Source organism: Lathamus discolor, chromosome 3 (assembly GCF_037157495.1).
Source record: "Lathamus discolor isolate bLatDis1 chromosome 3, bLatDis1.hap1, whole genome shotgun sequence".
NCBI lineage: Eukaryota > Metazoa > Chordata > Aves > Psittaciformes > Psittacidae > Lathamus > Lathamus discolor.
In genome coordinates this window covers 39,602,850-39,623,868 of record NC_088886.1, presented here as the reverse complement: position 1 = coordinate 39,623,868, position 21,019 = coordinate 39,602,850, and the positions used below count along the sequence as shown (strand labels likewise).

Sequence of the window (21,019 nt, the reverse complement as noted above, 5' to 3'; positions counted from 1 at the left end):
CCATGAACTATGAAGCAGCAGTAGTTATATGCTGAATTAAGTAGTTCAACTAAAAGAATCACATATATTGTTTCCAGTCAATGGACATTATGAATTGATTTTATATAAAATTACTGGGAATGCATAAGCATTTTGCCAAATATGATGGAATTTCTTACCCGAAACCCTGTGTGAAATGTAATTTATGTTTAGATACTGACAACTGAATCATACTCGGCATTTATATAGTGCTTTGCATATGCAAACTGCCATAAAATGTTAATTAAGCAATAGATTTCCTAATGCTGAGAAAGTACATTTACACCGGGCTCAGTGTGTTAAATGTTTAAATACTGTCAATGCTTAAATACTATTTACAGAATTTCATTGTACTATGAGTTCAGTTATTGGCATAGCTGTAACATTCAATGGCTTTTTACATATGGTAAGTAGGAGTAGGAACAGTGGTTTGGTCTCTATCTACACTAAACTTTACTTTGTAATTTTACTTTTGCTACCAATATGTTATTTTTAAAATGAAGTAACTGTAGTTAAGAACACAGCCTATTTGTAACTCATCGTACATCTACAATAAAGAGTAACACTACTGTCTATTGGGGGGGGGGGTGGTGGTGGTGTTTAATGTTCCAGATGATTTTTACTCTTTTTTTACAGTCTGTTCTTTCATATTTGAGAAACCCTCTTCATCTTCAAACCACTACCCCCAACCTCCAGGTAGCAACCATATTGTTTGTGTCTCTGCTGCATCCTGACCTACAGGCAGGTCGCGGGAGTATCAGCTGTTTGTAGGCTCTGAGGCTTACATGAATAAGTTGCATCAGTGAAACTCCTCTTACAGCACCAGTAAATTTAACTGTGTGACTTCTACAGGGCCTTATGTATTGTAACTACACTTATGAAGTAGCCCATACAGTAATACTCACTATATAACAGTGAAGTTAATAATATCCTCAATATTTCTTGTTGGAGCCTCTGCTCTTTTTTGAGTGAAGCAAATGCAGACTGTATTTTCTGTGAAGCACATTCATCAGCAAGAATAGACTATGACTTCGATGCCAGGTTCAGCTTTCCTCTTCTAACACAGCTAGTTTTTCTGATATCACAGGGTTTTAGGTATTTGGTGAAAAAAAAAAAGTTAATTACATATAATTATAGCTTCTATAATGTTGCTACTGATGATGGGAATAAATGTCTGTGTTACATATACAAGAAGAGAATCAGCTTTTAACAAATTTGTCATTTGGATAACATTATTTTTAATCATTCAGAGCAGCAATGTTTGTCACTAGAACAGCAAACCCACTTTTGTCTTCCCTTGCAGCTGCAACTCTTTCCCTCTGCACAGTGCCTCTTCTAGGATGATCTGATTTTGTAATAGCATCTAGTAATCTCTTTATCAGTGCTAGTGGTAAGCAGATTTAGTTTTAATGCAATCAATTTAATAAGAGATGTCAATCTTTTAATGACTGAGCTTGATAACTACATGCTGAGAACCGATGCAGATCTCCATACAAACTTAAGGCTATCCTAAGCCATGGGGCACATGTTTATTGGTGTGCTAAGATACTCTCACTGTGTTCGTTACTGCAGAAGTAGCAAAATACATTGCTATGGTGGTTCCCAGCCCCTGCAGCTCCAGCTCCAGCTCCTGAGACAGGATGTTAGGTTTGGGGCTCTGTGATCTGACGTGGCATGGCAGACAGCCCCTTGGTGCTGTGTAAGTCATGGGGTTTTGTTGTTACTGGTTAATTCTGTGTATTGCTCAGGAAAATAGTAAGATTTGGCTGTAACTAGCCTGAGTCAGGACCACACCTTATAAAATGTCCCAGGTATTACGTGCTCTTCCACTCCCTCTGCTCCCTGGGGTCGCAGAAATGGCTTTAGGTCCTACACAGGAGGCATGACTCATGCTCTGGGGGTGCTATTTATATACATACACTAACTGCAGCAGCCAGGTACTGACACCAGGTACAAGTCTGGCAGACAGAGAGCAAACACAACTCACGCTTGCTAAACACGGGTAACTGCACGCCCTAAAAGCCTTTGTCCTTCTGCTGTCAAGCCTTACCAAGCCAGCCAGCTGGGCGAGATGTGCCAGGAGCAGCCAGATCAGCCCCCTTCTCAAATGCCAGTGCCTCACCCTGGCCAGAAGGAAGTGCCCAGACCAGCCACATGCAAAATAAGGATCAGAGACTCTTTTGTTTCCAGTTAACTGAGAGTGAAACTAACTGGGAACATTTTTATTTTTTTAACCCTTTCTTTGACAGCCTGCCACAGGACTCCTTCCTGGGCGAGGGAAGTCTTTTATCAGGAAGACTAAAAGGAGCTTTAAAATCATTATTTTAGGCAATGACAGTGCAGAATGAGCTCATGACACAAAGAGCTGGCACATTCCTTCCAGATCGCAGCAATCACAAGATCCCAAACACTCTTCCAAATGCTTCTCCAGGCCATGCAGACCCCCAGCTGTTCTTGCTTTAGGTGATCGATGGTTTAGTTTAAAAAAATTAACAATAGAAGACTATTTATAATGGATTTGTCACTGCAGCCACGAACGCCCCACAGAGTTTACTTTCCTGTTCTCATGAATGTATTTGTTTATATGTGCAGAAGAATTCAGTGTAATGTAAACTATGAAATATGTTGTTTGCTGTACAAAGACAGATACCAAGGCACTAGTTAACAATGAAATTAAAACTGACTCGTACAGATATATTTGCATTAGTCAGTCACCTCCGTGTCAGCATACTTGGCTGAACACAACTCTTCATTAAGCAGTCTGTGAAAGCATCTAGAAGATAATAACCTGTTAAGAAACTCTGCATGTAAATCCAGACATAAATATGAATAAACCACACTGCAGTCTACATTGCAGTCTGCAAACCACTACACAGTCTCCATTTTTATCCACAGAAGCGTTCATATACCAAAAGTGAGAGCCAGTGGATCTGATGTGTTTTCTAAGGAAAAAAAGCTTTTCCTACATTCCTAGCTTCCAGTAAGAAAACACTATTAGTATATTAGTGGATTATATACAGAATAGTTATCAGCAGTCTGCTGTAAAACTGGAAGGGATACCCAAAGACTTGTAATACAGTTTGTGTTTGTATAAATGCCTGGAACAACAGAAGTCCAAATACAAAACTTGCTGATGTTATCAAGGTGGTTGCCAACACTCCAAAGAACAGAATTGGAATTTTAAGTGACTTTGATGAACTGGACAATTGAGAAACATTTGTGATTTCTATGCCATTTTTAATGGGGTATCTAGTTTTAGTTTTTACACAAAAAGAATCATCTCACGGGTTGAAGTATCCTGCAGGCTTCACTAGTAGGGTAAAATCAAGCAAAAACCTCTGAAGCACAGATGAAAACCAAAACGCTGATCATTTTGACATTTTGTTTTGCTTACAGTGCTAAAATGCCACATCTGTTTCAGAGATACTGTAAGATCCTCAAAGTTCACCTCTTCTTGAGCAATCAAGAACTGGCCAAAATGAAGAAGCATTAGTACAATTAATTGGAGTAGATCCTGGGACCAGGTATCTTGTTTGCTGTCTGCAAGTGGTACAAACAAGTAGGATTCAATTCTGTTCTGGGGAATATTCTTCTTGTACATAAAGTGACTTGTGGGTTTCCCTTTGACTATGGATTGATTCCTGATGCCATGTTACCCTTATTCCATACAGACATGATTCCCAGATAAATCACAATCCCCCTGACAAAGAATGGTGGGCTCTGTCTCTGTGAGCCTGCTGCAGATCCCTCCCGCTTGTGACATGATGGATTACAAACAGAATCATTCCACCTTTCAAATAATTTTTAGTCTGGTCTTTCTAGTATATTTTTCTCACACAACACGACTAGTTTGGGATGTCTTTTACTGGTGCGCTTCGAGCAGTACAGTGATGCCAATGGAGGCTGTTACACTGATAAACTGCTGTTGGTACTCCTGCTGCATATTCTTACTGGAACTATTTAGGACAAAATAAAGTTTACAGAAATAGAAATAAATTTACATTCAGCAAGTGATATTCTACATTTATTGTTGCAATTACGGACTGTGGTATGCAGAAAAGCTTACAGAAAAGCCAGAGCAGTGGTTTCCTGAGAGGGGCAAGGAGTTTGTCAGCCAAGAGCTGGCTGGGTGATGAAGCCCTAAGGGAGCAGTCAGTCTCCCAGAAGGGCATGATGATAACCAGCCTTCAGACAAATTCTGCAAGGGCTTGTGGTCACATCAGCATTCCTTACTGCCCTGGCTGAAGATATCAAACATGGCCTACAGATCAAGTAGTATCAACATTATTTTGTCTTATCTGTTCATTCTCACGAGGTCATCTGTCAATACAAAAGAGGTGATTTGTGCCTTGGCCTGGAGTCAAGCTGGGTGGGGTTATCTGCAGAGGCCAGGTGTTGCAAGAGTCTATTTGCTCGCACATTCACTTTAATCTGCCCCAGCAGCAGAAGCCCTGAAAGATGAAACAGTATTTAGGCTGGTGACACAATCAGTGGTCGGCCATAATGATACATCCAACCTTGACCAGCCAGAAACAACAAAGCTATAAGCATCAGCCCTTTGAAAACAATCAGAAAACATAGCATTCGGTTAACACAGAGAGCTACAAGAGATCTGAAAGCTGTCGAGGCTGCGAATAATTTATGCCAGTCTGAGCCTAATGCAAGTCTCTCAAAAAAACCTTATCTCATTTGTTGATATGTTTACACCAAAATTGCTTCAAAATACTCAAATACAAGTCTCCACACATATAAACAAGAACAGTCAATATTTAAACTAGAACCTTTTCAGTTACCCAAGGTATAGCATAAGAACTCCGCTGGTTATACCAGAAGTGTATATAAAAGACACAGAACAGGAAAAGTTTCAGAGCCGAAATGATGCCATCCTTTCTAAAATCTGGTCTTACATGCTCTTAAGATGACTGAAGACTGAAATTATACAACTGGCAATGAAATGGTTTTCACTGACCTACCATGTGGTCATCATCAAGGCTGCCAAATCTGGCACAGCTGTTTCATGAACTGCCATTGCTCATATGGCCACTCGGCTTGCAGAGCTTTGCTGACCTTGCAGTCTGCTTGCATATTACAAAATAAAGCTCAATTTAGAAGGCAGTTCCTGTGGTCTAGTTTAATTCATTTTCTCTTGCAGTCTTAAAGACTCAGTCAGGGTGAGGCTGAGGGATCTGGGGCTTGCATGCCTATGTGAGACCTCAAGATGCTCAGCTTCTTGGAGGGCCATACTGTAAATATTTCATGAGTTTGGACAAGGTACCTAAAACTGGATGCCTTTTTGATGAACTTCTGTAAGTCTAGTAATAGCTTCATTCCAAAAAAAATCATGTAGCGCTATATTCGGACAGAACCTATCCAGCAACTTCCTCTTGCACAGCTCTTACCATCAACAAAAACCCCAAAACAGGCAAAAGGCCTTGATGGTTACTCTCTACATTTATTTCTTTTTTAAAGCTTTGACTGTGTGTTGATTGTTCTGTAACTCTTTTTAAACCTGGAAACACAAACTGCAGCTTGTCTTTTACAGCCACTGTCACCAGAGAAATGCTATTTTAAGTCTCCTTCAGTATTAACCAGTTGGGCTCAGCAGCCTAAAATTTTTGATAAACCATAGTAAAACAGGACAGAGAACAATGAGTCAGTCAGCAAACTCACATTGATTTGTCAGGTAAGATGTGAATTTATACAAAGTTTTTTGTTAACTCAACTCGGTTTGTTGCAATCAGTGTTCCCAACTTGCCACCTTCCCTTTGTAGCCAATGTAAATGTTCACAGCACAGGGTAACAAGTGGCAAAAAAGAAGACTTCTGGTCTATCTTACTTTTTCAAACACCTGCTGTGATTTAAGGCTCAGCTTCGTCCATTTTCCTTGCAACTGGAATTTACACTAGAGGCTACAAAAAAGCTGGCAAAAAAAAGGAAGCTGTGGACAAGCTCCTTGCAGTTCAGTGCAAGGTTAGCTCTCTGCACTTCAGTGACACAGGGCTTTTGGGCTAACAGGGTTGGCTCTGCACCAAGTGGCTTCAGGAACTGTCACGCAACTTGTGCCACAGGGCTAATTGTGAAGGTAGAAATCTTCAGCTGGGGATGATAAAGAAATTCCATGCTCCATCTGAATCCAGAGGCAGATATACTGTGAACAGTTCTCAAAATGTACTAAAAGAAATAATGTCAGGAAATGGAGTTTAGCTTGACAGACGCATCACGGTAATGTGAATTGGAAGAAAGCGAGCACTAGCAGCTATTAATTCACTTGCTATTAAGGTTAGTCAAAATGTACCACAGAATACTGTTCACCAGATTGGTATTTTGATTAAATGACACTCTAGGGGGAAATTCTGTGCTGTCCACTGAAAACTACACATACCCTCAAAAAAAAATTTAAAACTTTCATATGTTTTCACTAAGTTTAAACCACTTTTTCTTGCTAATGAATGGAAGAAGTATTTTTATTTTTCTTGTTTTGGTAAATAACGGAAGGGTTCACTTGCCTCTGCTGTCTCCAGACCCCTTCCTCCCACCAGTTTCATAATATCTGCGTTATGGCTATGGACTCCCTGGTTTGTTGGATTTACCTATAGTTCCAAAATGTTCATGGGAATTACAGGCAATGAAAAAGGAATGAAATACAACTCTGGTTATATCTAGGAGTTTTCCTCCTTCCACTGATGGACTCTCATTTTTGAAAATGTTTGTTTCTCTCGTTAGTTAGACAAAAATCCCCAGACCTTAATAATTACCAATACTTAAAACCAGAATTTTACACCACCAAACTGAGACCAAAGGCAGACTGCTGCAGTGATTCCTCACCTAGAAGAAAAGACCTGCTGGTGACTTGCAAACACTACTTTCTGCTTCTTTAGGACTTCTGGAAATCTCCCATCTCATGAAATACAACAAGATCACAGTTGGAAGCATTCATTCTTCACTGCCATTTGTCAGAAGACAAAGCTCTTTGACCCTGGCCAGGAGATGGAGGAATTAAACAAATTGAAAGAGTGAAAACTCTCCAAATTGTAACTATTTCCTGCATCTGAATGCTTCTGCCAGCAAAGTTAACGCTGCAATGTGATGTAATGCCATGGGTCAATGAAGAAAATGCATTTTTCTACAAAAGGACTTTTACTGCAGGCAAGTTTATTTTTTGAGTTAGTCACTAGTTTCAAATCATGCTGATTATACAATTTTCATTAACATACAATAGTACTGTTTCCATGCAAGTGCTATCAAGATTACCTTTATGGTTCCAAGAGCCATTTCATTACTCCTACACAAAACTTGATTGCTGCACATAGCAACAGATAAGTGTGCTCTTTGTTTCGTATGCTTACCTAAAATCCTAATCTTCATCACCTTTTATGTAAACTGCTGCTGTGGTAAATTGGTGTGTGATAATTAAAAAGAACATAGGAATAAACCCGGGCTTTGACAATTATGCATATTTTGACCGTAAACATCACATCTATGAGGTGTATATAAACATGTCATTGAACACATTCTTCACAAAGAAAAATAAAGTGGCATTATTACACCAATTCAAGTGCAGTAAGTTCTGGCAGCACAGGATATTTTTTTTAACAGTGATAAGATCTCTGGCAGGGCTTTTGATGGAAATAATGAACTTTTTCTTCTGTGTATGTGTTACTTTTTTTTCTTTCTTACTTTTTTATATATATATATTTATTTACACCCACCAGCAGCTGCTATTATTTCTTGATAAAATGAAACATGGATGTTTTGCATTTGAGAATCTTTTTGCAGAGGAAAGTGACAGCGGGGCTACTACATTTCCTGAAGACATACACACTAGGATTGCCAACAAAGGCAGTAAAAGTATGATTCTGCATAAACCAGTTCCTACCCGGGAAGTAGTTGGCAAAAGGGAGACCGCACAGCTGGTTGAGTCAGGAGGGAAACCACCTCATACTGCTACAAACAATCCAATTACAACATTCAGCAGCACCTTTGGCCTGAGTCACTTCTCAATTTGTCTTATCAGTTTCTTTCTGATTATCTGGGTATTGAGCAGAGGAAACAGTTTCACATACAATGAAACTAGCCTACCCATGGAATTACCCTAATTGACTATCTCACTTAGCTCCATATGTAGACTTTTTTATTCTAGAATAAGATCACCTAATGCCACCGGATAAACAGACATTAGGCAGTCTTGTTTCAGATATGTATTTGCATATAGAATTATCAAGAATAACTCAAGGTGCAGACAAGCTAATTATTATATTTAAATACTGTTGGAATGACAGATTATTTTTTATGAAGAATTTTGAAAGGTCTATTCTCTCCTATGTATGGATCTTCTGTAACGTAGAACATAGGCAAACAAGTGCATTTCTATAAACAACCATGTAACACCCATAGCATGGGGAACAACCAAGAGGACTTAGAGATGTGTGCACATCTATGGGGGTATGATACAATAGGCATTACAGAAATATGGTGGGATGGCTCCTATGACTGGAGTGTTAGAATGGAAGGCTACAGGCTCTTTAGAAAAGACAGGCCCAGCAGGTGGGGAGAGGGAGTTGCTATTTAAGTTAGGGATAGGCTGGAGAGTATGGAAGTCTGTCTGGGGACAGGTGGGCAGTCAACAGAGAGTTTGTGAGTCAGGGTTAAAGGGAGAACAGCAATGGGAGACATTACTGTGGGAATCTGTTACAGACCACCTAATCAAGAGGACTCTGTGGATGAAGCACTCTACAGACAGATATGAACAGCCTCATGCTCACAGGCCCTCGTTCTCATAGGGGACTTCAACCACCCTGATATCTGTCGGAGGGACAGTACAGCCTGGCATAAGCAATCCAGAAGGTTCCTCAATTGTGTGGAAGACAACTTCCTTCTGCAAGTAATAGAGGAGCCAACAAGGAGAGCTGCCGTGCTTGACTTTGTGCTCACCAACAGAGAAGGGCTCGTTGGAAATGTGATGCTCCAGGGCAGCCTTGGTTGTAGCGATCACGAGATGGTCGAACTTGAGATCCCCAGAACAGTGAGAAGAGCGTGCAGCAAGCTCACTGCCCTGGACGTCAGGAGAGCAGACTTTGGCCTCTTCAGAAACCTGCTTAGTAAGGTTCCATGGGATATAGTCCTAGAGGGCAGGGGGGCCCAAGACTGTTGGTTGCTATTCAATGATCACCTGGTACAAGCTCAGGAGTGTTGCATCCCAACTAGAAGGAAGTGCACCAAGAGGGCCAGGAGACCTCCTTGGACGGATAAGGAGCTGCTGAGGAAAATTCAAAGGGAAAAAGAGGCTTATAAAAGGTGGAAACAAGGACAGGTGGCCTGGGAAGAATACAGGGATGTTGCCTGGGAAGCTAGGGACCAGGTTAGGAAAGCTAAGGCCCAGTTAGAATTAAACTTGGCAAGGGATGTGAAAGATAAGAGGAAGGGATTCTATAGGTACATTGCAAATAAAAGACAGACTAGGGACAAATGTGGGCCATCTCCAGAAGCTATTGGGAGAACTGGCTACACAGAATTTAGAGAAGGCTGAGGTTCTGAATGACTTCTTTGCCTCAGCCTTCACTGGCAAATGCTCTGACCACACCACCCAAGTCTTGGAAGGCAGACACAGAGACTGTGAGAATCAAGACCTTGGGCCCACTGTAGGAGAGGATCTGGTTTCAGACCATCAAGTCCATGGGACCTGATGAAATCCATCTGCGGGTCCTGAAGGAGCTGGCGAATGAAGTTGCTAAGCCACTGGCCATCGTATTTGAAAAATCATGGCAGTCAGGTGAAGTTCCCGATGACTGGAAAAAGGGAAATAGAACCCCCATTTTCAAGAAGGGGAAAATGGAAGACCCGGGGAATTACAGACCAGCCAGTCTCACCTCTGTGCCTGGCAAAATCTTGGAGCACATTCTCCTGGAAGGCATGCTAAGGCACATGAATGACAACAAGGTGCTTGGTGACAGCCAGCATGGCTTCACTATGGGGAAATCCTGCCTGACCAATTTGGTGGCCTTCTATGATGGGGCTCCGGAACAGATGGACAGGGGTAGAGCAGTTGATGTCATCTAACTGGACTTATGCAAAGCATTCGACACTGTCCTGCATGACATCCTTGTCTCTAAATTGGAGAGACATCAATTTGATGGATGGACCACTCGGTGGATAAAGAACTGGCTGGATGGCCGCACACAAAGAGTTGTGGTCAAAGGCTCAATGTCCAGCTGGAGACCGGTAACGAGTGGTGTCCCTTAGGGATCGGTGTTGGGACCGGTCTTGTTTAACATCTTTGTCACTGACATGGACAGTGGGATTGAGTGCGCCCTCAGCAAGTTTGCCGATGACACCAAGCTGTGTGGTTCAGTTGATATGCTGGAGGAAAGGGATGCCATCCAGAGGGGCCTCGACATGCTTGTGAGGTGGGCTGATGCCAGCCTTATGAAGTTCAACCACGATAAGTGCAAGGTCCTACACCTGGGTCGGAGCAATCCCAGGCACAGCTACAGGTTGGGCAAAGAAGAGATTCAGAGCTGCCCTGCAGAGAAGGACTTGGGGGTGCTGGTCAATGAGAAAATGAACGTGAGCCGGCAGTGTGCGCTTGCAGCCCAGAAAGCCAACCGTATCCTGGGCTGCATCAGAAGAAGCGTGACCAGCAGGTCAAAGGAAGTGATCCTGCCCCTGTACTCTGCTCTCATGAGAGCTCACTTGGAGTCTTGTGTACAGTTCTGGTGTCCTCAACATAAAAAGGACATGGAACTGTTGGAACAAGTCCAGAGGAGGGCCACGAGGATGATCAGGGGACTGGAGCACCACCCATATGAAGATAGGCTGAGAAAGCTGGGGCTGTTCAGCTTGGAGAAGAGAAGGGTGCGTGGAGACCTCATAGCAGCCTTCCAGTATCTGAAGGGGGCCTACAGGTATGTTGGGGAGGGACTCTTCGTCAGGGACTGTAGTGACAGGACAAGGGGTAACGGGTTAAAATTTAAACAGGGGAAGTTTAGATTGGATGTAAGGTAGAAGTTCTTTACTGTAAGGGTGGTGAGGCACTGGAATGAGTTGCCCAAGGAAGCTGTGAATGCTCCGCCCCTGGCTGTGTTCAAGGCCAGGTAGGACAGAGCCTTGGGTGGGATGGTTGAGTGTGAGGTGTCCCTGTCCATGGCAGGGGGGTTGGAACTAGATGATCTTGAGGTCCTTTCCAACCCTAACTATTCTGTGATTCTAACCTGGACACAAAAACATGTAGCTTTTTTTGCACAACTTTCTAGGCATGGTATAAGAGCAGAATACTTTATTACAACAATATATTTCATTACTTTCTGATCATTATTGAGGGTTACTGTTAGGGGGGAAGAGAAGAATAAAGTAGAAGAAGATAGGCAGACAGAGACCTTCGACTCAGCTTGCCAAGATGTGGACAGATTTTCAAAAGTAGTCAGTTCTTTCCAGTATTGCTCCTAAAATGAGCTTATGCCCCTGACATAAATCTTTCTTGCTGATTTTTGGTTAAAGCTTGGCAGCAATTTTTTAGGCCCAGTGACTGAGTCTCTCCCTTGTGCAGTGATAAATGCACCACCACTATTCAACAGAAGCAACCTAAATTAAATAAAGAAAACTAAAGTAATTGTTTCAGAACAAGAGACACACTAAATCTTGTTGTTAGCAGACATTCACCGTAATGCAATTTTAGATCTAATATGTGTTACTGATTTAAACAACACTTAAGTTTAATCTTTGCCTATAACAAGTGAAATGCATTTTTGAAACAAAAAAAAACCAAAAAACCCCCAACCCCCCCACTATTATGGAGTTCTATAATGCTGACACTTGTACAGCCAAAAATAACTATAACAGAAGCAGCTAATGACTCGACCTTTCTAAACTATGCAAATAAAAAAAATAATCTTAGGTCATATAAGTAGTTTCACTGAATGAGCAAGGTTAATCAACACAGCAAAAGCTAGTTTAGTTATATATGTAAATATTGTACGTAAACTGCTTAGTAACCAAATTTATGATTTTCAGCTGATTTTTATTTTGACATTTTTAAAATAGTATCAAATCATCTTGAAAGTGTTTTTAAAATATACTTGATTATTTTGAAAATCCAATTAATGCAGCCGACTGCCTGATAATTATATTTTGCCTAGATTCCACTGCATTGTAACATTTTCATGTTGCCCAAATAGAGCTTGTTTCAGGATAATTTTCATGTACTCCTGAATCTAAACCATGGTACCATCCATGAAGTACAAGAACCCAATATAATGCGTGTGCTTCATAATTCAAAAATTAGGTGCTGAATACTCTTGTGATTTAACTTGGATGTGTAAACCCTTAGCCAGGGATTTTCAACTGACAGATCCCCTTAGCAGTCTCTAGCCATGCACAGAAAATTTATTTCTAGCAAAACCAGACTCGCTTCCTTTAGCTACTTCCCACAGACTCCTTGGTGTTATTTCATGGACTCCAAATTTCTAAAAGCAGCACTGCAGACTAACTAATTACCTAGAGCTGGCTGGTAACAAGACAGATTAAATTAACATATGTAGTAGAGGATGGGAACTTGCGAAATAATATGTCATATTTAAACTCAACAGCATAAAGGTCATTTGTTACTTTGAACACATTTCCTTCTCCAGAAAGAGCAGCAATTAATAGCATAGCATGGAATGAAAAAAAAAAAAATTATTCTGTCACTGCACAATAAAACATGATTCAATGGTCAATTGATATTAAATAGCCTTTAAACCAACAGTACAATTGTCTGGTCTTTATATGGCTACTGCCACATTAGGGATAAGTGCAATGTAAGTTAATTTACAAGTGGGTTTGCTATAGAGGTGGTGAGGGTAAGGAAATCCACACTGTACCCAAAAACCGTACTGCAGCATTAGCAAAGCGCAGACCAAGAAAATAAAATAATTTTGCAGCGATACCATAGCTTTCGCACAATTTTTATAGCTGTTTTTAAAGATAACTTGGCAAGCACTTGCTGGCTCATGACAGGTTTTGGCTTACTTACATAAAGGTGGGAGTGCGCTATCAGGGGGTGATGTGCTAGCTCTGCCCCCAGATACTTATAGAGGAGAGAATCAGAGGGGCAAGAGAGCTAAGAAACAGAAAAAGGTGGCAAAAGGGCTCAGAAGCCTCCTAGTGAGCTGTTACTTTGTTTCCAAACCCAGCATCTATCCATGTCTGCGCAGGAGCTGAGCAGTCAGTGAGAGGCGACTTACTGACATAACTGGAGGTCGTAGTTACCCACAGAGGTCTTTTTCACTTTTTTGAAGAATGAAGCACTGTAGTACTGCCCTGGAAAAGAGATGGCCTACAGGTCTGTCACAAGTAATGGGGGTTAGCAAGCAGAGTCTAGAACAGAGATATGGCTGAATCCCAGCCCTAAAGATTCAGTGTGAGCTGCAGTATCTGATCAACATTCCAGATTGATCTGTTTAGCACCTTGAACTAGGTCAGGACCAGCCTGCAGCTGACGAATTTGGCAGGTGAGAGAGAAGACTGTGCACCTAGGAGAAATCAGGTGGAGGCCTGACAGACCAGCATCCCAGTGGGGACTCTCAACAGGTACAGGGCATAACTACACCTACAAACTGAACACAGAGAGGGACGGGTTTCAGATATGCGATATGTTTAAGTAAGTTGTTTAAACTGTTGCCCACTTCACAGCAGGGTTGCTTGAACACAAGTTTAGTATTCCTCAGGAGTGGCTTCACTTGCAAAGCTTCACAAACAGTAGGAGAGGAATTTAGTTAAGCTCCCGAGGACAGGATCACCAGAGATATGGTGCTCAGCAAAGGATCAGTGGAAATGCAGTACTCACCAGGTGACCATGGGGATGCAGTGCATCCAGATCCAGCAGAGCGAATCGCCACCGTGAATTCCGGCAATAATCTTTTTAGCCGAACTTGGCCTCTGCAAAAATGGTTCAGGAGTAACAGAATGTTGCTTACAAAACTTACTGCAACCCCCTTTGTCTACCACTGCCTGTTTCCCAAGTAGTGTTTAAATTAGGTTTCTAAACAAGAAGGTGCATTAGAAAGGGCATACATGCCACAACTTACTTCCTTAAATACTGAGAGTATTAAGGAACTGAGCAAGATATAAAACCAAAGACTAGAGGGTGCCAAAATAGCTAATGACATTTTCTTGAAAGGAATGTCTGATTGATAAGAAGTCCAACGAGTGACTTTTACAAAGAGCGGCACGTAGCCAGTCCACGTGACTCAACGCTGCCAGGTGAAACTGTAGTTCGAGGACCACAAAGCCCGAACTGCATCAACATCTGGCAGCTGCCACATTTCGGCTTGAAACACCACCTGGTCCTGACTTCAGGTGGATGTGGAGAATACAAAAGCCTGGGAGGGCCTCCCCAGAGTTCAGCGCTGTCCCTCCTGAGCCGGGCGGCCAGTCAGGAGGCAACAGGCCGGTCAGCTCCGTCCGCCCCTCCCTAGGAGCCCTAGGGCTGAGAGCGCCTTTGCCACCGGGAACGGTTTCCGCTGGCAGTTAGTGGGCACCTTCAGCCGGGCAGAGAGAGCTGCTGGGGAGCCGAGGGGACTGCTCCAGAGCCCCAGCACCGGCCAGGCCCTCCCGCACGGGGTGAGAGGGCGCCGCAGGCAGCCCCTCCGTGGCGAGGACCTGGCCCCCCGCGCAGCTCCTCTGGTGCTGCCTCCGCGGGGGCCGGGGTGCCATTAAGCGCCAGGCTCCAGAGCCGACAGCCCCGAGCAGCAGGAGGCGTCGGCAGCTGCTCTGGCGCCGGCTGCGAGAAGCGCCTCGCCCCCTGGCGAGGGCCGATAGGGCGGGAGAGACCGCAGAGAGAGGAGATAATGGGGCCGTGCCCCCGCCGATAAGGGGCAGGGGACCTGGGGCTGCCGGTCCCGCCGCTCTTCTTCCCTAGCCGGCCAGGGCCAGCGCGGCTCCGAGCGCGCTCCGCTCCTAAGGCAGCGCAGCTCCACGCCCCGGGGCCGCGGGTGGCAGAGGGCTCATGCTGCGCCGCCAGCCCGCCCGCTCCGCACGGGCGGCGGCGGGGCCTGACGGGCAGGGCGGGGCGCTGCGCGCGCGGCTGCCGGCCGCCGGGAAGCCAATAGGGGCAGGCGGCGGAGGGCCAGAGCCAATGGGCCGGGCCGCGGCAGGGCGGGGCGCTACGGGCCGCGGCGGCACCGTCCCGCCGTAGGGCCGGGGCTGGCAGCGCCGGCGCAGTGCCCCCCCGCTGCTCCAGCGGCGGCGGCGGCAGCTACCTCCCCCTGCGCAGGCGCCGCAGCCGCCGCGCTGGGCCCAGCACCCGCCCCCGGGGCGCGGCGCTGCCCAGCGACGGGGCTGGCCCGGAGCGGCTCCGTGAGGCGCGGCCGCCCCTTCCCCGCCCCGGCGGGCCCTGCGCGGCGCCAGTGAGCGCCCGGCTTGGCGGGCGCGCCCCTCCCTCTCTCCTTCATTCCCTCCCTCCTTCTCTCCGCCCGCCGTGAGGGCGGGAGGGAAGCGGCAGCGCCGAGCGGGAGGCGAGGGAGGCGGCGCGCCGGGAGCCATGCGGGAGTACAAGGTGGTGGTGCTGGGCTCGGGCGGCGTGGGCAAGTCCGCCCTCACCGTCCAGTTCGTGACGGGTTCCTTCATCGAGAAGTATGACCCCACCATTGAGGACTTCTACCGCAAGGAGATCGAGGTGGACTCCTCGCCGTCGGTGCTGGAGATCCTGGACACCGCGGGCACCGAGCAGTTCGCCTCCATGCGGGACCTCTACATCAAGAACGGGCAGGGCTTCATCCTGGTATACAGTCTGGTGAACCAGCAAAGCTTCCAGGACATCAAGCCCATGCGGGACCAAATCATCCGAGTGAAGAGGTACGAGAGGGTGCCCATGATCCTGGTGGGCAACAAGGTGGACCTGGAGGGCGAGCGGGAGGTCTCCTTCGGGGAGGGCAAAGCCCTGGCCGAGGAGTGGAGCTGCCCCTTCATGGAAACCTCGGCCAAAAACAAAGCCTCGGTGGACGAGCTCTTCGCGGAGATCGTCAGGCAGATGAACTACGCCTCGCAGCCCAACGGGGACGAGCAGTGCTGCTCCTCCTGCGCCATCCTCTGAGGGCGGCGGCGGGCCGGGGCTCGGCGGGAGCGGAGCGGCAGCGGGAGCGGTCCCGCTGGCGGGCGCGCTGCCTGCGGCAGCCGCCGACACCGAACGCACTCAAAACACAAACAAAAAAAACCCGAAAAAAAAATCGTGTTGGAAATGTGGCTTTTTTCGGCATACACGTTTCGTCCAGTCCTGGTCGTGGCATATCTCCCGTCGGTGTCTCCGCGGCGTGCTGCCCCGCGCTGTGCCACCGGGAGGACGACGCCGGCGAGAAGCTGCCCCGGCCCGCGTGGGGAGCGGGACCAGTGCGGACGCCCCTTTCCCTGCCCCGCCGGTGCGAGGATCGCTATGCAAAGTTGCAAAGTCGGGGGTTGTGCCGGGGAGCCCGGCCCGGGCCGTTGCACGTCTGACCCGGGACGAACTCGGACCCTGCGGCAGCCCGGCGCGGGGTGCTGGGGAGCGCCTGCGACGAGCCGTGGGATACCTTCCTATTCTGTTTACCTGCTGTATCGGATGGGAGTTTGCAGGAGAGTGGTAGCGTGTTGGGTTTTCCCTGGGTTTTGTCTTGTTTTTTAAAATCAGCTGTGAAAATGTTACAAATCTGCACAATTTTTTAGGTGTGCCTGTGTGTGTGATTTCGTTTTCATTTTAATTTTTGTTTTGGTGGGTGGGAGAGGTGTTTTTTGTGGTTTTTCTTCCTAGGGTTTTTCTTTTTAGGTTGGCAATAACTGATTTTGATGACTAGCTCTCTAAAGTGCAAAGACTTCCTATATGTGATGCAGGGCCAACAGCAACCCTGTGTCTATAGAGTGCCTTCAAAACTCAGCTGTTCCAGCCGGTGCCAACCTGTGAAAGCTCCACAGAATCCCATTATCTACTACTCCAAAAACTACTTAACAGTTTTCTTGCAGTAATCATACTGAACAAACCAGGACAAAAGGGCCTATTGTCAGTGGAATTTATTTCTTATTTCCATCTGAGCCTTTTAACTGTTATTTCCATGTCTTGCAAGTTCGGGCTTCATTTACTTCAAATTTACAAGAATTTAGCCTTTTGGGTTTTTTGGGGGGAGGAGGGCTTTTTTGTTGTCCTTACCACCCCCCCCCCCCTTTGGTTTTGTTGTGGAATGTACCTCCAGCCAGCAAAGAAGGAAATCTTATCATTGTGATGTACCAAGAAAATTCTAACAACTGTCATTTTAATTCCAGACATGCATTCAAGAGATGTCTATCCATTTTAAGAATTTTAATACAGATGCTGTTTTTTAGAAAACAAATTTGTGCGCTTTTATGTATTACATGAAACACTAACTTTCACATAGGCTGTTAATCCTGGTTTGTATCTTAATAGAAGTGAAAGGTGGGGGGGGGCTCGATTAGCTAAGGACAGTGTTTAAAAAGAAAAGGGGAAAGACCACAAGATTGCTATTTTACCTAATATTACAGTTTTTCATTTGTGTTCAGGTCCTGACCCTATGTGATGGCAGCATATGAGTGGAAAGCTGTATTCAGTAGGCAGCTTTAGGAAGGTAGTGTGGCTTTAATGCTGAAGGCCTTGTCAGATTAGGCACTTACTCCTTACTGGGAACAGTGTTTATTGGGGTAAAATTCTAATATCTTTAAAATTATGTGTCAGACCAATATATCTTTCCTGGTTTGCAGAGAGGTGGAAGGAGACCTGCACCTTCTGTAATTTGGAAGATTTAAGGACTTAATTCCATTATCTTCCTCTCAGCCCCTTCTTTAAAGATTAGCGCACGAAATCTGCAAGTCTCTCTTTTTTCTTTATTTTTTTTTAACCCCCTATCCCAAGAAGACTTGAAATTATTTTACAACATTAAACCAAAAGTTGAGCCATGATGTGTGAAGGGTTTTTGTGAGGGGTTTTTAATCAGGCCAACTGAAAACTAACTGCCATGATTCCTGCTGTGAATCTGATAATTTCTATTTTAAGTAGGAAAACTTTTTTGCTTCAGTACTGGAATGAACAGTGTTTAGTATTAGTTTAACTCTATGTATTGAAATCCCATGGGGGTCTCTTCTGAGCTCACATGTATTGCTCAAAACAGCAAGGACCTGTTCTGATACAATTAGCCAGATTGTGTCAGTCACTGATACAATCAAAGTTAAAAGTAGAGATTTGGAGGAGACAGTCCCTCAACTTCTGTTTGGGCCTTCATATAATAGACAAATTGAACCAGCCCCTCCTTTTTCAGTGAAAACTGAAAATCACTTTGCAGTTTATTTTTCAGAAATCTCTAAAAATTAATTAGAAGCCAGCTCCTTGGAGACTTCCATTTTAGAATTCAGGGGGTGATGCTTATTATTAGTAGGGGTTTCTTTTAACACAAATACTGCATTGAAAACTAAGAAAGCCACCATGTCTGTAGTTTTAAAAGCTTCATATCTGAAGTTAAAAAAGAAAATGCCATAAATTTACATCTCAGCTATTGCTATGTTTCAATTTTGCCTTAAATTCAGTGGGATTACAGAGTTTTTAGAACCCAACAGGCCTTGGTCTAGATCAGTGTATTGAAAGCAACTTGTTCTGCTTAATAAAAAACAGGTATTTATTCTGTTCTCCCCTACAGACAACAGATTCTTCATGTTTTCTAGTGTCTCCTGTTTCTCTGCTGCCTGTGTTGTGACTGAAGAATAATGCAGAAATGGGTGTTTGTGGCACACAGCGGCACATAAAGTCCAGTTTTTCTCAGCCTAGCAGAGCAGCTGAAGCCAGCCTAGTAAATTCCAGGTTATGCTAGGCTTTTCTGTAGATACATTCTATTTCTTGCCAAAAAGGTGTGTTCATTAAACAGTGAAGCATTTAAGAAACCATGGCATGGGTCTAATCAGAGTTTTGAATGTATTTAGGTGTTCAATGTTCTCTATGACTTGGTGAGGACAGTACAAAAAGTAAAGCTCAGTAGTCTGATCTTCCAAATACTCTGAAGTGTTTTGGTGCTTGTTAAACATAGGCCTTGTCTATAAAGTAGAAAAAAAAAGTAATACTGCTTTAACTTGACCGAATAATGAAAGCTATATTAGCTTCTACACTTGAGGAAAATGTTGTATCAATATAAAGGTACTCTTTTATTCCTTTTCCCTGTGGGAATATGTTATATCCATGTCAATACAAAGGTGGTATATAGCTCTTTTCAAAGTGAGAATTGCAAATATTTAATTGATTTGGAAAAAGAAAAAAAACATTCCCAGGCAAAAGACTTCATGACAGTGCAGAAAATATGTAAACAAGGCCTTAGTTTAAGGCTGGTCTTACGGCCGCATTTTTTGCTGTACATAATGATTGTATTTTTTAAAATCCAAGCTTGTTCTATTGCAAGAAAGTGTGTCTTTGAAATCCTAGTCTCTGTGATTGTAACTGTGCAGTATTCTCGACCTCATTTTCAATACAAGTGTGGTTCTTCTCAACATGATGCTCAGGCTTTATTGATGTTTATGGTTCTGGAGATGTTGAATTATGCGGCTGTGGGATTCCTGATGGTTCTGCTTCTCTCAAAAGAATGTACAGCAAGTTTTTTGGGCATTTTAAATAAAGGGCAGTTGGCTCTTTATAGCTTCTTCATTTGGATACTCATTGTGTGCAGGTGTTGTTCAGTACCAAATTTCCTCAGGAGTGACAAAATGCAGAAACTTACATGTTCTTTAAGAATTTTCTACAAAAAGGACTGGCATGCGTGTTCTTCTCCCATTCAAATCAATGGACAACTCCAATGATTGTAAATGGAAAATGGTTGGAACTCTCCTGTTAGAAGCTATCTTGCTCTCCAGGTTTGTATAGCAGGCAACCTAGATGCTCTTCTTTTCAGTGTATCTTTAGGAACGACTGTTTGGAGTGCCCTTTCACGTTATGGTGAGATTTGAGACTTGCTGTAGAAGCAAGTACGTGTATGAGCTCTGTTCAAAGGTGACATAGTTCTAAATAATCTTCATAGTTTATAGCCTCATGCAAAATATGTATGTCAAAAAGATTCTCCTTCCTGTCATACTCTTAGCACGGTGTTCTAGAACCTTATTTTTGTAGGAATCTAACATCTGCTCAACTCCCAAAACATTTTATTGGGGCTGACCATCTCTGGTAAATGTATGCATAGCAGATACCTAGTTTAAGCAGTTGAAGATATTCAAGTGAGTTACAGTGTTGAGAAATGCGGTGTGTTGCTGGGTGTGTTGGGTTTAATTTCATTTTGTTGGTTTGTTTTTTAATTTGAGTAGACTAAGGATTTTTTAGTCTGTAATCAAGAATCTCACTGCATTTCCCAAATGAGAATTACTCTCTGTGTGTGCATCTATTCTGACTTCACTGGGGTTGGAACCGAAATTCTTGCCTATACCACAGATGATCTCAACCTCAGTGATCTCAATTCTGTGTGTAGTCAGTATCGCACTGAAGAAAACGCCCAATGAAACCTGAACTGTTTCACCGATAAAGGGCTAGAGCAGACAGACTTACGTGCAGAAAGCTTAAGAACAGCCATCAAAATTTCCCTATTTTATTTTTTTTCGAAGAGTATAACTGCTCTAATACACATCAGTTGCTGCTTTACTGCTGTTGATGCTAGAGCACAGTGATTCAGTAGATGACTTATTGTGCATAAAAGAAATACTAGATGTAAATACTTAATCTGCAACATCTAACAAGCTTTTAGATCCTCTATAGAGCACTGCAAATTAGAAGTCAGTTTACCAGAATTTGTAGGTTGTTCAAATAAGTCTTAAAAGTATTGGAAACAGCTGCTCTATAATGACTTCATCTTATTTTGCAGGTCTCTGGGTCTTTTGGGCATTTGGGCAAAGAGGAGATTTGATCAAGAATATATAGCTTTGTTTTGATAATCCTCAACAGAGGTATTTTTAGCAAAAGGGTGTCTGACATGTAACTTTGGCTTTAATGATTTAAACTTCTGCAAAGTTCTTTAAGGGAACATTA

The 21,019-nt window shown here is 43.9% G+C and overlaps 1 protein-coding gene and 1 long non-coding RNA gene across 3 annotated transcripts in view; one reads left to right on the top strand and one right to left on the bottom strand.

Moving 5' to 3' along the window:
- LOC136010941 (uncharacterized) overlaps positions 1 to 15,037 on the bottom strand; it is a 30,143-nt gene extending 15,106 nt beyond the window's left edge. Inside the window, exons 1-4 of one of the 2 annotated variants that reach the window (XR_010611088.1) lie at positions 14,877 to 15,037; positions 13,838 to 13,929; positions 13,236 to 13,311; positions 4,015 to 4,469 (exon numbers count right to left, since the gene is read on the bottom strand). This is a non-coding gene — a long non-coding RNA (uncharacterized LOC136010941). Of the gene's footprint in view, positions 1 to 4,014; positions 4,470 to 13,235; positions 13,312 to 13,837; positions 13,930 to 14,876 lie in introns of those variants that run through there. The other variant, XR_010611089.1, reaches the window with a different exon arrangement.
- A 422-nt stretch (positions 15,038 to 15,459) lies between these two features.
- On the top strand, positions 15,460 to 19,643 carry RAP2B (RAP2B, member of RAS oncogene family). Its single transcript, XM_065674730.1, has one exon. The coding sequence runs from the start codon at positions 15,533 to 15,535 to the stop codon at positions 16,082 to 16,084; it is 552 nt and encodes a 183-aa protein (XP_065530802.1). The 5' UTR covers positions 15,460 to 15,532; the 3' UTR covers positions 16,085 to 19,643.
- The last annotated feature ends 1,376 nt before the right edge of the window (positions 19,644 to 21,019 follow it).